Genomic DNA, 19,986 nt, shown 5'->3' on the forward strand with positions numbered 1-19,986 from the left:
ACAAACACACACACACACACACACACACACACACCTGTCTCTCCATACTGTTGTGGGGGATATAAGAGCTAACTGTGAATTGCATTTCAAACAGAAACCAGAAGACAGTGTTCCAGGCAGCCGAGCCAATCCCGTGGCTCTGCTCTGTTCCCCCGGTAACACTCCTTCAGGCCAGACAGCAGCGTTGTCAAGTGTTAATAACCCGCAGTGTCATGTGGCCTTTGAGCACACACTCTCGACACCATCAGTGTCAGTGGACTCATCACACTCTAGCACATACGCATCTACAGGAACAGAAGCACCGTCACTGCTGAATATCAAATGCTGATGACAAGAAGGAAATGTCAGGAAGGAAAATCTGATTCAACATGGACGTGTAGTAGTTGAAATAATTTGTTGATGAACAAATAACTGGAGTTACAAAAAAGCTTATGCTGAGCCACATATAACTATACTTTATTGTTTTTATTTTTATTAAAGTATATTATCTTTTTGATTTTATTTCCAAATTCTTAATCGGTACAACCCCCCTGTAGTTATAGCTGTAAACTCTTAACTGAGTGAGCTTGCTATCAACAATTATTAATTGATTGAATACTTATATCCACCTTTCATTTTTTCTCAATCCTTTTTTGAGTCTTACATAAAAAAATTGTCCCAAAAGCATTGACTTGAACGCGTTTGATATTGCTCTATACAGACGCGGCAGAAAGCACTCAGTGTGCTGGCTCTGAACAGTTTGTTAATGTACAGATACTTTCAGTTTGATTTTAGTTTTGTATTTGTTGTAAAGGTATAAAATATTCTAAGGCATATTGCTTTTAAGTAGGAGAGTAAGAAAACATTGATACGTGTGATTATTGCTCATAGAAATAGAATGAGAGGAGAACGGATATTTAGCTGTTTGTCGTGGTCATTTGACTGGCAAAAAAGAAAATGACTGTTGTTAGTCGTTAATGGTGACAACATTTGTCAGTGGGGCTGTAAAGGATGACTAGTTTGAGAACTCTCCTTTTGTTTATCAAATAGAAAAATACAACTGTATACCAATCAGACTTTCTTCCTTTTACGCCACAAAGACTTACGTTAGCTTTGTTGCTTTGTTAACTCATTGTAAAACACATTGAAACTTGAGAAAAACAAAATAAAACTCATTAAAACCATCAAAGTTAGTCTTGTTAGTCATCTAGTTAGTTAGTCCACAGTTCCACTGATCACCAACTCTGGTTTGGTTGAAATAATTCACAAAGTTAGATGTGAAAACCTGCTCATCTGCGCACAGTTTATCCCTGCAGTGTCTGCCTCTGAGCTGCCGGCTGAGCAGCAGCTGTCACTTGTTCTTCTTCGTCAGTTACAGTTTTCAGTTTACATGTTACGGTGATATTTTAAATGTAATGTATTGCATATTTGAAAACCTGCTACTCCACCTCTTGTTTGGTTGTTACTGCAAAACCTCACCTCAGTGAGTTCACGGCTTGCCACAAGTCAATTTGTTTGTACGGACGTTAGCCTGCTACAACGGTTGCGGTGGAAACAGCACATATAAAATGCCCGCCACTGTGACCATCCTGCTACATTAATTTGAATAGCAATGTCCGTTTTACTCTGATTGTATTTCTAGTATTGCTACTTTATGTTGTGTGATTCTGTATTGATTCTCAAAAACACTTTCAGTTCTTAATTGTTTACTTTTTATTTTCTTAATTTGCTTACCTAAAGAATCCTGCCAGCCTTCTTTTTTTACTGATACAGGCAAATATGAATTCTCTTGCTTATATTTAACTATAAGTAGTATTGTGATGTTGTATTTTAGAGGGTCTGTGAAATACAAACGCATACCCACTGATCTGATTGCAAAAAAGTAAGCTTTTTTACTCAGATTTTATGCATGTGAGGGTGTGTTCTTTATACTATGGCAGTTTTCCTGAAATTAGGGTTAAATAATCGCAATATATCACCTTGTTTACAGTATCTGTATATCACAATATATTGAACCCCCTGTATCGTAAGAATGCATCAGTGTATACTCACACACACAGTCACCTGTAGACACATCTTGTTGGCAGTTAGTTCTCGTTAGCTAACGTTCCCCTTATGGCTGAGCTTTTCTCAGTTTGCAGATTACAGTCAACTCATCATATATACTTTGTCAAAACAGCCATGTAACCAGAGAACCAGTGCACATACAGTCACAGTTATAACTTGACAGGGTGTTAATGCTGTTTCCTGTTTCTACAATAATCAAAGTATCATGTGTCAGAGGAAATGCTTTAGTTTATGTCATTGAGGTTATCAGCCAAACACACTGTATGTTGTATCCTCCAGAAAAGCGCAGTGCTCCTCTATCAGCAGTCTGTCCTCACAACAGGGACTCAGGATTATTAGAAATGATGTCACAAGGCCGGAGCGCAGTGGCCACAGCACGCAACAACTCAGGTCATTTGTCAACGACAAGTGCCCACCTTTCTTGGTGCTGCTGATGCGTCTTAACCCCCGCAAGGGTCATTTCACTTGAGAACTGAGCATTATGTCCTCTCCTCAGGGGACCGCACTTTATTGGCTTTATTGAATTATGTGGCATAATATTGACCTCTGCAGAGGCACTTGTTACTTAAGCAGAACTGTGCTCGTGATTTTCATTAGTGAGTTCAAACACCCGAGCTACTTTATCTCTGCTCCCTCTTTGTCAGAGATGAATGACTCGGGTTGTCTACGGCATTATATATCATGTAGATATGTATTCAATACCACTGTTCTTTCTTCCCCCCAGACTCTGGCCGGGAGCTGGTGATCACAGACCCAGTGGTCAGGAGTCGAGAACTCTTTATCTCTGACTATGTGGACACTTACCATGCTGCTGCTCTCAGGTAAACAAACACCAACACACACACATATCTTCACGCACACAAATGCTGGGATCTTTATAAGCTTAGCCGTTGTAGAAAATAGAAGCACTAAAGGTCCACCCTTAAATATCCAGTAACATCATGTCTGCTGTGATTGTAATGCTTGCATCCATAGCACAGTACTCCCGTAACACCCCTCACCTTTTTATTTGTTGTGTTTTGAAAATTCCGTATTTAAAAGGTCTTTCACATGTGGGATCCTGACCTGGATCAGAGTACACTTGACCCCACAGTCTAGTTTGTTCGATTAGTGTGAACACCGTGTGGCATACAGGGCACAGCAGACTGATCTTTCCACGAGTGCACTTGAAAAGGTGGTCTCGAGTACAGTTTATTTGCATTCCTGTTAGTACACATCAGATATGAACATTAATTGTATAAAAACACAGACATGGATTGCTATTTAAGGCAAGTACAAGGAGTTTTTAAGGGCTGATAAAACCGCTTCGAACTGCAGGCAGAAAGCCCCACGTCCGACAGCAGCGGCTCCTCCTCCAGTCCCCTTGGAGGAGGACGGTCTCCTGGGCAGCAGTGTCCGTCTGCAGTGCCCTTTTCTAGACTGTAGAACAACAAAAAAGTCACGTAGATGATAATGATGCAAGTGTACTCAGTCACGGAACAACATTACTGATGTGAAAGCTGAGTGGCAGGAGAGAGACTAGGGAGGCAGTCATAATCGGGCATGGTATGAATCAATCGTACCTGGTATGAAAACAGCCTAATGAAAGTTTCTTGTTACCATATGGGAAACTCTTTCTAGCACCATGTGTGCCGTGATTTAGGTTTGAAAATTTGCTGTCAGGTTGGACATTAGTAAACTAATCCATATGGATCTAATTCTGTCTCATAAAAATAATATTTTGTGCTGTCATACCAACAATTCATCCTGTAAGCAGCACTGTGTTTGTATATTCAAACAGACGAATAACAAACACCATCTGTTTTTAAATGGAAACACCACTATTGTAAAATAGGAGACAGGATAATGACTCTTTATACTATGTACTATATCCTGATGTGTCTGTTGTTCTGAACGGTGGAGGCATAATAGTAATAGTTCTGCATTACTGCTTCAATTCTGTCAGCTGTCCTTGAGCCGACTTTAAAAGAAATCTCATCAATTGTACTATTAATTCAATGAATGATGATATAGAATATTTCACTGCTATGAACAGGTGCTGTAGAAAATAGTCCAGATGTGTAAAGATGCAAAGCCATAAATGAGACACATGCCTCAAGCTGTCTCGCATTAAAACACTGATTGAAATGGCTGTGCATCAACTCCCCCATACACACACCTGTCAGAACATGAGTCTCCAGAGTCAAACTGATGGCACTCACTCTGTCTATGGTTGATGTCAGGGGAAAGGAACACGGGCTTTATCATTTTCTTGGTCTGAAATGAGATATTCTGTGTTCGTTCTGTGTTCCTGCCTCTGCCTCTTCATCCATTCCTGTCTGACCACCCCTCCCACCTCTCTCACTTCCCCTTTTCTTTAACTAAAACCATCTGTGAGCAGCACAGCAGCGTGCAGTCAAAGCCATGTCTCCCAGAAACCACTGATTTCAGGGCAAATTAGCGGCAACTTCTTCTACACAGAGCGCCCTTTGACTTGACTTATTTTCCAGGCTTTAGATAAACGGGAGAGAATTCCAGCGGGATGCTGTAATGCCGCAGCTCTCCGAAGACAGCCCTCCTTAGCGCCCTTTAATCTTTTCAGGGGGAGGAAGATACTGTTTCTCTGCGAGGCAGCCCAGCTCCATATGCCTCTGATATCTGTTATTTAGATAGAGCCAGACACCAGGGTGCTGGAAACAGGAAATGGTATCAAGATGTAGGAGCCTCAGCCCTCTCTGCTCATGGGGGGGTAACCGTGCACAGGTTGAGTTCTTGTCCAGATCTCTGCAGCGTCTGTCTCCCACGCCTCAGCTGCAGCAGACGAGGCAGGACTGACATGTTCAGCTGGTGTTTATGGGTTCAGTAGCCAGAGCGTGATGTCTCACCGCAAAGTCAGCAGGTATTGACAGGCTCTACATACCTGCTGCTGTATTTGTCACCTCCAATAGGCGAGCACCCCAAGAGCATCTAATTAGGGCCACGTCTGCTTCTGCTTGGGGATCACTTTGTCATGTGGTTGTTTTTGTCTAATAAAGCCTGTCTTCTCTCTCACAGGGGGAAATGCAACATTTCCCATTTCTCCGACATTTTTGCTGCCAGGGAGTTCAAAGCCCGCATTGACTCCTTTTTCTATATCCTCGGATATAACCCAGAGACCAGGTGAGCAGCTTTTTGTCCTTATCACTTCCACTCATTCAGCCCCGTATTTAAGCATCCCACAGGCCACAAATGTTAACTCTCCACAACTCTCATACATTTAATTAAAATAGGGCTGCAGCCAACGACTATTTTCTTCATTTATCAATTATTTCTTTGTCTAAAATGTCAGAAAACAGTGCAAAATGCACATCATTACTTTTTCAGCACAAGTTCATGTCTTCAATTTCCTTGTTTTTACCAATTAACAGTTCACAACCCAAAAACATTCGGTTTACTTTCACATAAAACAAATAAAAGCAGCTCCCAATTGAAAATCTAAAACTAAGTAACAGTTAGCATTATTACTTAAAGAAGGGCTTTACCGAATTTATTTTACACTCAAAGCTTCTCTTGGGGTTTTTGAGTGAAACCTCAAATGTCTGTCATCACCCAAAAAAAAAATCCTCCAACAAAATCCATAGTTAGAACAATGTTATTCATCAGAATAAATTACCTTACCCTTTTTTGAATAAATTAACTTTATTGATGTAATTTATGGTGCTGTTAGATTGGTGCTAGACTGCAGCTGCAACCCGGCTTGGTTTTAGATTTAGATTAAGATTTATTTATTTATAAGGACAACTCACACTGATCAACATTTCTGTAAATGTGACAGTGTTAGCCAGCTGGCTAATTTTCAACTGCAGTCTTTGGCAAGATGTTCTGAAACCAATAAAAACATTTAAAAAAAAAAAAAAAAAAAGCACAGGATAATTCACAGGACAAAGACAGCATTAACTACAGCAATTAGAAATTGTCGAGATAGGACAGAAGCCATGCAAAGCAACAAGCACCAGCAGAGCATCAGTACACTACAATAACACAACAACAACAACAAACAGCATGTTTGCACAAGCAGACATGCAAGCTACACGAAGCACCAACACACAGATTAGCATTACATTCACGCATGCAGAGCAGCAATAGAAAGTAAAAACAGATAAAACACACAAGTCAAATGCACTAACACACAAACCATGCCACAGAAAGTTGGCTATGCTGTTAATAAAATAGATATTGCATACATGCCAATGTAGATTTTGCTGCCTGGCAACGGGCAAGGACATAAAGCAGTCTTTACAAGTATGCTTTCTGCTGTGGGCTCTTGTGGAGCCGATGCAGGTAAGTCTTGACTTGTCTGCCGCTGTAAAGAAATACTGGGTTCAAACCAAATTAATACACATGCAAAAAAAAAAAAAAAAAAAAAAAACAATTGTCAGCGTTATGAATGGAGCTTTGAAACTTCAAACTATTCGGTACAGTCTTAGATTCAAATGACTGATCAGTTATCAAAATATTAATTTATGTCCATTTGACTAATGGACTAATTGTTTCCTCCATAAAGTTTATGGGCAGGTTATTGCAATAAAAGATTACAGCTTCATTTATTGGGGAGCAGTACACTGATATAAAATGATATGACACAAGATGGTATTACGTAATATCACACTAATCACCACATAATATATCCCTAGTAGGATTAAATGGTGTTTGATGGTACCAATAGGCAAAATCAAATTTCTATGACGTTACAGAATTCAGTGAATGAGTAAAAATATTTGGATATTTGCTTTTCTCAGTATCACCCAGCAGTAGCATAAATACTATTAAAATCATGTTTAGGAGAGCAGATGAACAAGTCGTTTTTCTCTGTCATTACACATGAGCTTTGTGCTTTTTTGGGCTTTGGTGACTTAGTGTTATGTCTAATGATGCTTTCTGCTCATTACTGCTGTCAATGTTATCAGTGCACAGAGAATGGTCCTAATGTGGTGTAATTAGGGGGAATGAGCCCCCCATGGCTTTGTAATTGTCGAGGCGTTTGTCGATATTTGTCAAATTACGTGTCAAGTTTTAATTACTGATCTTTTACATTACCATTAAGATTAGAAAGGTCTACAAGAAGCTCACTGATTGTGTTTTAAGTCACTTGTTTGATAAGAATGAAAGGACATTTTCTTAGAAGACCTTTTGTCATGTGACAGCAGGAAAGCACAGGTGTGAATAATAAAGTATGTGATGGCTGAATTTCATTTAGCAGCTCTAAATTCAGGTTGATGCTATTGTGGATGCTGGCTCACTGTCACTGCTTACATGGAATAGAGCCAGCCTTACTGTGACAAGTCAATATGTCTGCTGTGGGAAAAAAATGACTTACTCTATGTATTTTAATGACACTCTCTATTTAACTGACAATAACACCGTCTCCCCACAGTTGGGATTTTGGTGTTGATGTGCTTAAAATTTGACTTTTGATTTAAAATAGGCTTTTTATATGTTGTCTTTGTTATACCTGCTCAGCTGGCCACATTGTGAAATAATTAAATAACCTTTGTAATAGTGTCATGACATCTGAAGATGGACAAATAGGGATTGTTCATGCCAGCAGATATTTTATTTAAATATAACAGTACAGTTGATAAAATATCATGGCTTTTTTTTCTTTATTTTAATATTTAAACACTTCAACCTTTAATTTATACCTTATTTACCTTTGTATCATTTATGCTTTGTTGGTCATAGGGTTGGGCAATATATTGATATCATGATATGAAACTAGATGTTGTCTAGATCTTGGATAGCGTAGTGTTGTGTTGTCTTTAACTGGATTTAAAAGAACAGTGTGTACAATTTAGGAGGATTTAGTGGCATCTATCAGTGAGGACTGCAGATTGCAACCAACAAAAATTTAGAATTCCTTCAGTGGTCATTATTCAGAAGGTTTTTACCAGAAGCTGAATTAACCACACAGGTCTCTTTCCCTCCAAAATAAAAGAACCTGGTGATTTAAAACAGGTAGAAACACCAAATAAAGCACTTTCACGTAGTGGTGTAGTGATCCATCGGTCTGGATTGATATATAGAGTCAATGATCAAAGATCCAGTATCATCAATACAAACTGAAAACATTGATCTATATTGTCATCTTTGGGATAGGCTTTTATGTTGAAAGTCTGCATCACAGAGAGGAAGACAATCGTTATTTACTCGGGAATACGTCAGCAGTGTGGAAATATTTGGGTTTCGGAAAAAACAGGTCAACAGACAGAGCAAATTGTCGTCACGAGATAAAACATGACGTAACATTACCTGCCTGGACGGCCATAGTTAGCTAAACTGTATCAACAATGTTCGGCTGAAGAAACATGCGTGCAGGCTGAAATTCAACCGAGCTGTCCTGTCAGGTGATACAGTGACTTAAACCATCAGTGAGTAAGAAAAATAATAACGTTACATTAATTTTTAAGCTATGAGTAGAGGAAAATGTCCGCTAGCCACCAGGCTAATTTTGCTATGTCAACATGCTAAAGCTAATAATGGGTCACTAGCAAAAAAAAAAAAAAAACAGTTGTTTTGTCTCTGAACCGAACAGTTCATACTGAGCTGAATGTGATACTTATGTTAATGATGTTAGTAAGCCATGTTTTATGGCTGTTGGGAGAAGTTTGCCTTCAGGGCCAGATAAACCAGATGTGTTATGAAACAGATGATGGTTTGAGTGAAAATGAAAAGTTCTCTTTCAGTAAGGACTTTATGACAGAAAGCCCTGAAGGTTAACTTAATCCCATGTGCTGTGTAATGTGTTAGTGGAGTCAGTTTAAAGTTAACCTTAAGCAGGTACAGTTAGTTACATCATTTATGTGTTGTTTCTACCTTTTATGGCTAAAAACAAAAAAGAAAGGGATAGCAGCTTCTTTTGTAATTGATGGTGTTATTTGGGCAGATAATATCGTCTCATATCGAAGGCTCCTTAATCGCATTGAATCGATATTGTATCATGGCAGAGTTTGTGATATTGGCAAGTATTGTATTGTTTTCCAAAGAATCGATATAATATCGTGATGAAACTGGTGATTTTTACACCCCTAGTTTCACAAACAAATCAGTGTTTCTCTGACACCCTTTGACTTGTCAGAGATGGGCCGCTAGCCCAGCTCCTGCTAATGAGTGCTCACCTTTTTCTCTGATAACTTAAGATCCCGATGATCAGGAGGTTTTTATCAAGAGCCAAATTATCAGCAGAGGTCTCTTCCTCCCCGAAACAAACGGACTCAGTGATGTAAACCCGTAAAATAACTAAATGAAACAGTTTTGCATTATAAATCTGTTTTTTTTTGTAGCGGAGGGGCTGCTAACTACAGTGGCCGATGCAAAAACGTGAATGGGCCCATCTAGAGCCAGTGTTTGGTTTGAATGTTCTGGGTGACTTTAGAAACATGGCAGTGCAACCTGGCGGACTCGGTGGAGGAGGACCCGCTTCCTATGTAAATATAAACAGCTCATTCTAAGTTAAAAAAAAAAAAAAAAGGCAATTCTTATTTTCTTATTATACACTATGGTGGTGCAGTGGTTAGCACTGTCACCTCACAGCAAGAGGGTTCCTGGTTCGAACCTAGGGTAAGGGAGCCTTTCTGTGCAGAGTTTGCTCCCTGTGTCAGTGTGGGCTTTCTCTGGGTACTCTGGCTTACTTCCACAGTCCAAAGACATGCATGTTGGGTAAATTGGTGACTCTAAATTGCCCGTAAGTGTGAATATGAGTGTAAATGGTTGTCTGTCTCTATGTGTCAGCCCTGTGATAGTCTGTTGTCTTGTCCAAGGTGTACCCCGCCTCTCGCCCAGTGTCAGCTGGGATAGGCTCCAGCACCCTGGCAACCCTTAACAGGATAAGCAGTTACGGAAAATGAATATACACTAAAAATGACATAGTTTTGATGATACATTATATTTCTGCCTGTGTCCCCCTAAATCCTACACACTGAACCTTTAAAGGCTGCATTACAATATAGTGATGTAAATGTCACAACTTAACAGACTGTTCTTGCTGTTCTATCATCTGCCTTTAACAACTTAGTCATTATATCCACATTACTGATGATTATTTATTAATAAATACAAATAATTTGTAATAGCAACAAATATTGTGATATTTAATTTTCTCCTCATCAGTTGATCCCCCATTTTGATATTCCCAACAGGAAAAATATGTGGGACGTGTTGGATGGTTAATTGTACATGGTGAGCTGTTGAATTCATTTAGGTGCTCGAGCAAATTTGGTGATTGTTATTATCCGCTGATGGTGATTGGAGTGTCTCACGTGTTGCAGTGACAGCTGTCCCTGTTATTGGCACCGAGGGTTGCCAGTTGGGAGCCCCCTCCTTCAGGGCCCTGTTCAGTCTCAGTCATCCGCTCCCTCCCCTCCTCCTCCTCTCCTCCTCCTCCCCTCCCTGCTCCGCTCGTTTGGTATTCTGAGCGGGGTGTCTGCAGCCTTGCAATTTCACTCTTGTTTATTATGGCGCAGACATACGAGGAGAGATGAATTCCGTATCCTGCATGCGTGTCTGCCTGCCTCCGTGTGTGTCTGTGCGTGTGTGCGCTTGTGTGAGGTCGCAGCACATGCTCAGTAGTGTCTATAGAGGAGCGAGCCGAGCTTGCGACGCTGTACGTGCAGGCTGAGGTCACAGCACAAGCTCAGTGAATACCTCTCCGGAGCGAATGCGTGGTTCTCCATTTTGAGCACCTAGAAATAGGTGGGAGAGGGGAGTTAATTCCAACGAGCATTTTACACACAGTGTCACCACCCAACCTTAGGGCTCGATGTCAGAAATGGACGATTTGTTCAGTCCCAGGAGGTAGGTGTGCGCTCATATTCTCGTGCTTTCTCGTGCCGTCATTAGTCGCTGCGCGAGTGTTGTCTTATTTTCACGAGTCGCATTCCAACTGTGATGTTTGCGAGCTGTCCGCATCACTGTCATTGTGTTAACCGGCTGTGTTTGTGTCGGAGAGGAAGATAGCGAGTGTGCACATTGTGTCAGGAGCAGGAGGATTGAATGCTGTTGGGCATAGAGGCTGTCATTGCAGAGCACATACCGTTACGCGTTTGCGCTACCGTAATGGATGCACCGTCGTATCACGCCTTTATTAACACGTTTCCAACAGAATCCCCATAAATACATAGTGTTTGCGATGCAGGTGTGAGTATGAGGCTGATAAATGTGCACCCAGTGTGCTCATATGACGGTTATTATACCCGGAGCGGCTACCCTGGCTCCATTTTGCAGCTCCTGTTTACTATCGAGACGACATGGCGCATGGAGCAATGCTGCTCTGCACACAAAGCTCAGCCGGCTCTGCTCACCCCTGCGACCAGCTGCGATGTGTACACACTGCTTGTCATGGTAGTTAAATACCCTCAACTTGGGTCTGTTTTTGCTGTGCTGCAATTATGTCAGTGTGCCACAGACTCGCGCCGTGATTGGCTGAAATTGATGGAGGGGGCGGGGCCATCCTTGATTGCACACACACAAAGTTGACCAGACTGTCACGTTGTTGTTGTTTGGGTTTAATAAGTAAGCCTGTAATTATTTGGCAAGACTGTGTGCTAATGCTGAGATAGATCTGAGCCAGTGGCGTGTAACAACTGGCCATGTTTTACGCTGTTTATTGTGCTAGGCAACAGGCTTTGTGCAGCTTATTAGAGGAAAAGAAAGAAAGATTATTACAGGAAGTTTGAATTATAACTAATAACTTTCAGACTATGCTTGTTTGCCTTTCTTATCTACATTAAGAGTCAGATAATTAAAAGACTAGCGTGAGTCTTTTTCCAGATTTGTCTGCAAGAAATTAAATCTATAAACATGCTTATTTTTACTGGAGATATTAGTACTAGCGTAGCCCTAATTTTATCCCATATTTGCTTGTTCTGTTCGCTGTTTCTGTTCAAATATACCTGCAGTCTTTATGGAAACTCCTGAGAGCTCCCCGCTGCGATACATCTGTATTCTGCCTCCTCTCTCAGGACCTGTGCTGCATTCCATCTGAATGTCGACCGTCTGCTCTCAGGATTTGCCTGAGAGTAAAACATGTCTGTCTTCAGACGCCGTTCTTATTCTGGTACACAGGTCCTCATTTGTCATCCTTACTGCCTCCTGCCAAATGGACCTGGCCGACTGCACATTGTCAGGAACACGTTTGTGGAACTTTTTCTCTGCTGAAACACAAACCAGATTCATTTTTTCGTAGTTGGTACACTGCGTGCAGACATTCATTTGTCATGACCACTCAACATTGTAGATGTAAAGCATATCTGTACATAAGTATGTTATATGAGACATTCCACTCCATGTTTGTCTTTCTTTGTTTAAAGCCTTTTTAATCTCTAATAAGCCCATAAGAATAGTTAGTTCTACACTATGCAATATGAGTATTTCTAAAACTTTAGGTGAAATAAATGCACAAGAAATACGTCTTTAAGTAGGATTCAGGTGTTATGAAATCATTATGAGACCTTTACAATGTATTCTGAAGTGCTGACAATGCAGGAAACTATCATACTTTATCTTTATCACCACTATTCATCGCTGCAGGCTCTCACAGGCTGCCAAATTCCGATAGCTTTACATTTAGTTCGCCGACAATGTTTGCAACAAAATGAAATGAAAGTATTTCGACATGTTCTGGAGCAGCAGACTGTCCTGGCAAGCCCCGGGTCATTCACTGCAGCTTTTTTGGCCTGTGCTGATACCGTCTGTGCCAGTGCTTCTGTCAGCCATAGTTCATAACACCATGGATTACTCCTCTAATCGCTCTCTCCTGTCTTGAGAGGAGGTGGAGGTCTGTCTCAGAGGGGGGAAAGGAGAGTTGGGTCAAACACGTACCCGTCATAGTGTTTTGTGGTCGGAGGACTGTAAAGAGACCAGAGGGCTGTGGCCTCTCAGGTTTCCGCCGGGTCTCCGTGATGGAGTGCGAGCTTCTCTGGGTGCAAATCATGCTGACAGATTCTGGGCCGCCCCGCGCTCGGCTGTATGAAAATTGGCGCTGTTACCTAGGCAACGGAGGGAAAGGCTTTTCAAAAGGAACATCTTGTCATTTTCTTTAATCCACTGCAGCTGGAGATTCGGAACACTATTATTAAATTGCAGTTGCTATGGCTACCAACATTTGTACCAGCAGCCGTTTTCAGAGGCACTCGCCCTGCATATCCAGAGCCAGCTCCCCCCACCTCCACCCCTCCTCCTCCTCCTCCTTTTAGGGGATTCTGTTTTATTGCTGCATCCACAATATCAGGCCTGTAAATGTGCTCTGCTCAGCTCGCTGTGCAGGAGCAGTCGACCAGGAATATTCTCCTCAAATCTTTATTTGCTTTTCACAAAAACACACTGTGTACTTTCCTCACATGCCTGTAAAGATGTCCACAATAGAAAGTCCAGCCCTTGTACCCCTCGCGCTGTATTTGAGCTTGTCCAGTTCGTGTTTTCTGACGTGTTCTTTTGAAGCTTCAGTCAGTCGTGATACCCACTTGTGACTTTGTAGTTTGTGCAGATGTTTAGCTGATTCAACAGGCACAATGCCGTCAGATTTCTTTCAGCTAGCTTTGAAACGTTGCCAAGTAAATATTTTGTTTCAATCTGCTCCCTTTGTCTCTTCTTAGGCGACTAAACAGCACACAAGGGGAAATCCGAGTGGGACCCAGTCACCAAGTAAGTCATTGTGCAGCACACATCTCCCAGCTGTTGAGATTTCTTGTGTAGGTGAATTTCTTTTTTCCACTTTAGAAACAGCAGGCAGCCTTTGGCTGAAAACTGTCTTGGATGTATGGATTTTATTATTACACAATCAGCTAAAATTTGACAACTCTTCTTTCATCTCATAGATACCATTTAGTCTCATTCATGGCATCACTTGTCATTTAAGATGTAGTAGCATAATAACAACACACCATTCCACCTTACCAAAGTTTCTCTCACAAAATATTTGATGCTAGTTTAGTTTTTGCTGCAATGCTGTTCTCAAAGACTTTCTATCTAAATGTTAAAACAAAAATACACCATTAATCCTATCAGGTAGTGAAGCCAGTGTAGAATTGAACACTTTCTTCAATAAACCCTGGTGGAATCAAGATCCTTTAAATTTGACATGTGCAACTTGCATAGAAGTTTGCTTTTAGTTTCCATGATATTTTACAGTAATGTCTGCATCTGCCTGCCATGAAACTGTGCTGCAGCTTTGTGTTATAGCTGTGCATACCTGTTCAAACTTGCTTCAGGTTTAGATCATAGACTGTAAAAAAATAATGAATATAGCCATTGTGATGTCACCCATTTTGAAGCCTTGAGTTTGCCACGTTAGCAGTTGACATCTTGGGGTTTTTTGGAGCCAGAAGTGATCATATTTGGACAAGAGGGTGGATTTGTGGAGGAGGGAGGAGTGGATCTGACTCCTCACTCAAAGCGTCCACACCCTCAATTATGTGTAACTTTAAGCCTTAATAAAATTTAAGCAGGGGAGATGTATAAAAATTTGTCCTCTGTCGGATGTCAAGAACAAGGAAATATTTTGTTTGAACCAGGCTGTGAACATGTTTAGTTCTGCTGTAAAGTTGGGCATTTTGACATGGGGGTCTGTGGAGATCGACTCGCTTTTGGAGCCAGCCCCAAGTGTCCATTAGAGGAACTGCAGTTGTTCGAACTTGCACACTGGCTTCATTTTTCAGCCTCGGAGGTGCTGCTCGGTTTAGATGTATCAGTAAGTTATTTATATCGCGGCCATTTTTCACATTCAACATTTAGGGAGAATCTGCTCTGTCTTTATATTTAAAAAAAAGAAAGAAAGAAAGAAATCCGAGACCTGCAGTTCTGTGTTGTGATAGGGTACTGAATTATTGTGAGTGTAACTTGTCTCTGCTGCCCCGAGCCAGCCACTCAGTGAAAAGTTGATGACAGGGGCTTGAAAGCTGATATTTTTTTCAAGCTTGCTTGCTATTTGTAGTGTGACACCATCTGTCCCTCTCCTTCTCCCTGGACCTAATTAGGCCAAGCTCCCTGAGCTGCAGCCTTTCCCCTCTCCTGGTGGCCAGGCCGTGACCGAGAACGAGGAGCTGGTCTGGATGCCAGGGGTCAATGACTGTGATCTTCTCATGTACCTCAGAGCCGCAAGGTGAGCCCAGAGAATCCCAGGAGTTCAGACCTGGCAGGGTTACAAGGTCTAACCTACAAGTTCAAGGGAAAACTATCACAAGAGAGGTTAAAGATAGTTCGTTCAAATATATGTAACCCCAAACTGTCCTTTGCCCTCACTGTATTGATCTGAGTGTAAGAGGCATAAAATCCAGAATTAAAAAATATCAATGTATCAAAAACTCACCATCAGTGAACATAAAAACATCTACAGGACAGCAGTAGCTTCCACTCTGTCCCATTAACCTGTTTCTGTACCCAGAATCAGTCAAACCAAATGTCTCTAAATGTTTGTCGTCTCAGGAGTGGTATATTAACACTACTTATTAATGTTACACTTCATCAGCTGTCATGGGACAAACTCATTCATCAGTGTTCCCTGAGATGTTGTTGCAGTGAAAGTGATACGTGTTAACAGGTTTCTGTGTTATGTTGTAGTCGGGGGCCACAGTGTAATTAATCACAGTCTGTCAAAGTGACAGACAGTGTTGTAGAAATTCCATCAAAGTCTATATTTATCCATCATACTTGTTTTCGAGCTTACCAGCTTTACATATACCCATATCGTGTTGCATTAGTGTAAATATACTGTGCATTATAACACCCTTAATGTGAAAGCCTCGCTCGGGAAAAATGTTGAAAGCATGTTTTTTCTTGGCTCAAACAAGTAGGGAATATCAAATGTTGCATATCAACATTGCACTGACCGCAGTGTAATAAAGATCGTTATTAATATATGCCTCTTGCATGCCTCATCATAAGTTAATGAGAAATAGAAATACCATTAACTGCAGTGTGGGCAAGAAAAACACACCTAAAGCAATTATATTCATTATTGTATATGCCAGTTTTTTTCTCAGTTAATTGAATAATCATTTGATCTATAGAACGTAAGAAAACTAGAGCCCAAGTTTACATCATGAAATGTTTTGTCTGACCAACAGTCCAAAACTATAAATTATTTAATTTACTGTCCTTTATAAGACCTGGAAAAGCAGCACATTCTCAAATGTGAGAATCTGGAAGCATGTTTTTTAACTCAAAAATGACAAACAAGTAATCAACAAAGTAGCTAGTTTTTGGTTTATAAAGGACACATTTTGTTATTTGTTTTCCCTGAACCTGTTTAATTTTATGTTGCATTGCCAGCAATTTTTTTTTTTATCTGTGAACATGAAAGATACCATTTATAATTACTTGTCAGTGGTTTTACAGTGAGGTAAATGAGAGGAAAATCTGTGGAGGTGACCTCTGCTTATAGACATCTGTTTCATTACTACTATGTCTGTGTCATAGTGCTGCACAATCTGTCGCTATGTTATTGTCATCGCAGTCTGAACTTGTGTGATAAACACATGGTGAAAGACAGTGATACTGCACTCAGGCATTTTTTTAAGTTAAGTGAAAGAGAGTATCAGTAGAAAACTGCGCTTTAAAATGTAAATATCATTCATTTTTTTCATTGGTGCTGTTTTCATTCAGTGCAGTCCTAAATAAAAGAATGTTAGAGATCATTTCCTTTCATTTTTGAAATTTTAGCAAGTAGTTTGTTGTATTTTAGCAAGATACTAAGATCAGCAGAAAAGCAGAACTGAGCACACTTCAATATCTGTAATAATTTCACAGTAATATTGCTACCGCCACATTCTTTGTTATTGCATATTATGCTTTTCCTGCAGCCCTCCATGAGACATTTTATTCAATTACCTACGATTACTCTATTATTTTGTATGAATTGTACATATAATTTTAAAATTAGCAACCACTCAGTAACCAGGTGTCTGTGGCTGTTTTAATGCTGATTTCATGTGTGTTGTGTCCACAGGAGCATGGCTGCCTTTGCAGGGATGTGCGACGGAGGCTCAACAGAAGACGGGTGTTTAGCAGCCTCTCGAGATGACACTACATTAAACGCACTTAACACTGTAAGTAACCATGCAACAAGTCTGCCACAAGAAAACCAAGTACACACAATAGAAAAAAACAATGAAATGTTACATTTGAATCGCAGAGTGTTATTTTTCTGTGATGCAGCTGTGCAGTGATGGGCAATGATAAGGCCCCTGAGCCAGTAGAGTAGCCCCCTGTAGTAAACCCAGCCTCAGAGGCGTACAATACATTAGGCGTAATGAGAGATTTGTCTGTCACATTGACAATGAATACCGAGGAATCAAGCACAAGAAAGAGATTAGAATCATCATAAACAGGGCATTTATATTCCGACTCTATAAACTGGAAAATTAACATAGCGGGCAGGTCATTGTCTCTCGACCTTCCTCTCTATTTGCAATTCCAATGAGTAATGCTTGTTTATTCTCAGAGAAAGAGCTCCAGCACTGCCTGTTTCGCCCAATTGAATGTGACACAGGGCTTAAAGCTGCACGGCGATTGCCTTTGTCGCCGTGTTGTTTATTTCCAGGCCGATTCTCGGATCTTTGCAGAGCATTTCCTCTGACGCTCGAAGATCTCTAGTAAAAGGTTCAGCCACTTCTTGATGTAAAGTCTGTTTGTAAAACAAATCAGCTCCATAAAATGTGTCAGTGCAGCTCAAAATGTCCCTCTTGTGTCACTGTAAAGAAAATTGGCACCTTAGTAAACGTTTTTTCTAGTTATTCATCTGTGCATTGCGTTATAATCAGAATGATGAGATGATTCTTTGTTGTGATCCTCAGCTTCACGAGAGCAGCTACGATGCAGGAAAAGCTCTCCAGCGTCTGGTGAAGAAGCCCGTACCCAAGCTGATAGAGAAGTGCTGGTCTGAGGATGAAGTGGTGAGAGAACCGTGCTCTTTAATATGGAAATGCATTAAAGGAATACTTGACCCACAAAATTACCATTTGTAAATCAGTTATGCTGTGTTACCTTGAATTTGTGAAGGAAACTTGTTTTTTCTCGCGTGCCTTCACAAAAAAACGGCAACGTATTAAATTGATTGATTGAGGACCACTTTTAACAGCGGCAAAACTGTTTTAAAACATCTTTTTACAAACTCTCGCACAACTCGTGCAGTACAATCCAAGTCTCATTTTTCCAGTCACATGTTCAGTACTTCCCAGACATATGTATTTACACTGGAAAAAAAAACATAATTTTTGGGTGAAGTATTCCTTAAGCAAAGATATCATGCTTGAAATTTTTTTTTAAAGAAACGAGTTGGCATACACAACAAATAGATTTTTGTTACAACAGGGTTTCCTATGGTTTTCTTGAAATTGGTATTTTTAGCGTGGGTACCTGCTGTCTGTCAGAGCCTGGGTTGTGTCTTTAGAGGGAGCTGTTGAGAGGGAGTTAAAACAGGACTCTTGGCCCACTCCCACAAGACATCAGTAAAAAACTCTCGTCAGTTTCCAGCTCCTCCAAGGCCCAAGAGCAGCTGCATCCTGTTTATCACCCACAGAATAAATCTTGAGTGTGGAAGCCTGGAAAGGGGAAAAAGATTGAGGGCTGGTAATGTTAGCCTCCATTTGAATTTAGATGTGAATTTCACCACAGCTGTTGAAGGGCTGGAATCAGAAAATGGCAGCCCGTCTCCCTGATCAAACAGCACATCATGAACGGGTGGAGAAGAGGGAGGAATGAAAGCGCTGGATAACACCATGTCAGAACGAGTGAGAGCTGCAGCTTTGGCCTTGATGCTTTATGACAGTCTGCACTACATGTTGGTACACACACTCCTTTTAAAGATAACACTGCCGACTGATCTGAGTGAAGATCTTAGAAAAACATAAGGCTCCACCACTAAGATTCTTCTGTGTTGGTTTTCTCCTCCTCCTCTGTGAATCATCGTTTTTTTCCACTTTGATATTGTTTGTTAATGCCGAAGCTTGGCAGTCTTTTGTTGAGCTTTGAATCCAGCAGCTCAGATCCAGTGAAAGTGAATGGGTGTATTTGTCTTGTAATTGAACGTGATGGGCACATTTGAATAAAGCCAGAGCTCACGGCAGGACCACAACGAATCACAACAAATTAAGTCAGCCATCCTTTTGTGGACTACTTATGAGTTCGCCTTTATTTATGCATGCTCGCTGGCGCCAAGCTTAACTGCTGTGCGAAGATGATCAGAGCAGGGGCCAGGCATGTTGATGGGAGGCTTTATTGCCACGCTCCACCACAGCAGGTCTACCACAGACCACTTGTCCAAGGAACACAGTAGGGGCTCGACAGTACAAGCTGTAAATAACTTGATTCAGGAAATAAAGGGATCACTTCAGTGATTCACTTTTGTCTTTTTATTAATCTGAGAAAAATATGCTTTACAGTGTTATTTATCTGTAATGATATACCCTAATATATTCCTGGAGTCTGAGGGAGGATACCACTATCAATATTTCTGTTAATATAGATGCATAATATTAACAGTCAATCAGGATGCAGATCCCTAACATTTGTTTTGTGATAGAATTGTTACCAACTGAGTGGGATATGTTGAAGTATAGAAACTAGAAAAATGCACACATCCCGGCTGCGACGTGGCTGCCTGAGCTGATTGTGGCCACTCTAGACAGTTTTTATATTTTTAGCAGATGCGCTGCAGCTTGTTTCAGAAGATATGATATAATTATGAGGATTAATGTGTTTTCAATAACTAAAACAGCCACAAGTCTTTGATGCATGTCATTCATACAGCACAGTAAAATAGGAAATAACAATACACACAATTAATTGCCTTGAATTACCTTTGTCTCTGAAATAAGCTGTTTAAGTAAACTTGCCTTGCCCCAAACAGGCAAAAAAGAAACTATTTAACTGCCTACTTAATTGTAGTGGAAGCACAAGGGTCAGTGTCAATGACTTGGATAACAAAATCTG

General features: G+C 40.7%; 1 protein-coding gene across 6 annotated transcripts in view; it reads left to right on the plus strand.

Moving 5' to 3' along the window:
* Positions 1 to 19,986, plus strand: part of rerea (arginine-glutamic acid dipeptide (RE) repeats a) — a 146,491-nt gene that overhangs the window by 98,466 nt on the left and 28,039 nt on the right. For 4 of the 6 annotated variants that reach the window (XM_033629295.2, XM_033629296.2, XM_033629294.2 and 1 more), the window contains exons 5-10: positions 2,771 to 2,867; positions 5,080 to 5,184; positions 13,653 to 13,701; positions 15,033 to 15,157; positions 17,003 to 17,102; positions 17,850 to 17,948. In XM_033629295.2, coding sequence (XP_033485186.1) covers positions 2,771 to 2,867; positions 5,080 to 5,184; positions 13,653 to 13,701; positions 15,033 to 15,157; positions 17,003 to 17,102; positions 17,850 to 17,948 — 575 coding nt within the window. Of the gene's footprint in view, positions 1 to 2,770; positions 2,868 to 5,079; positions 5,185 to 10,663; positions 10,855 to 13,652; positions 13,702 to 15,032; positions 15,158 to 17,002; positions 17,103 to 17,849; positions 17,949 to 19,986 lie in introns of those variants that run through there. The other 2 variants (XM_033629298.2, XM_033629299.2) reach the window with 2 other exon arrangements.

The sequence above is a fragment of the Epinephelus lanceolatus genome, chromosome 8 (genome assembly GCF_041903045.1).
Source record: "Epinephelus lanceolatus isolate andai-2023 chromosome 8, ASM4190304v1, whole genome shotgun sequence".
In the NCBI taxonomy this organism is placed as follows: Eukaryota; Metazoa; Chordata; class Actinopteri; order Perciformes; family Serranidae; genus Epinephelus; species Epinephelus lanceolatus.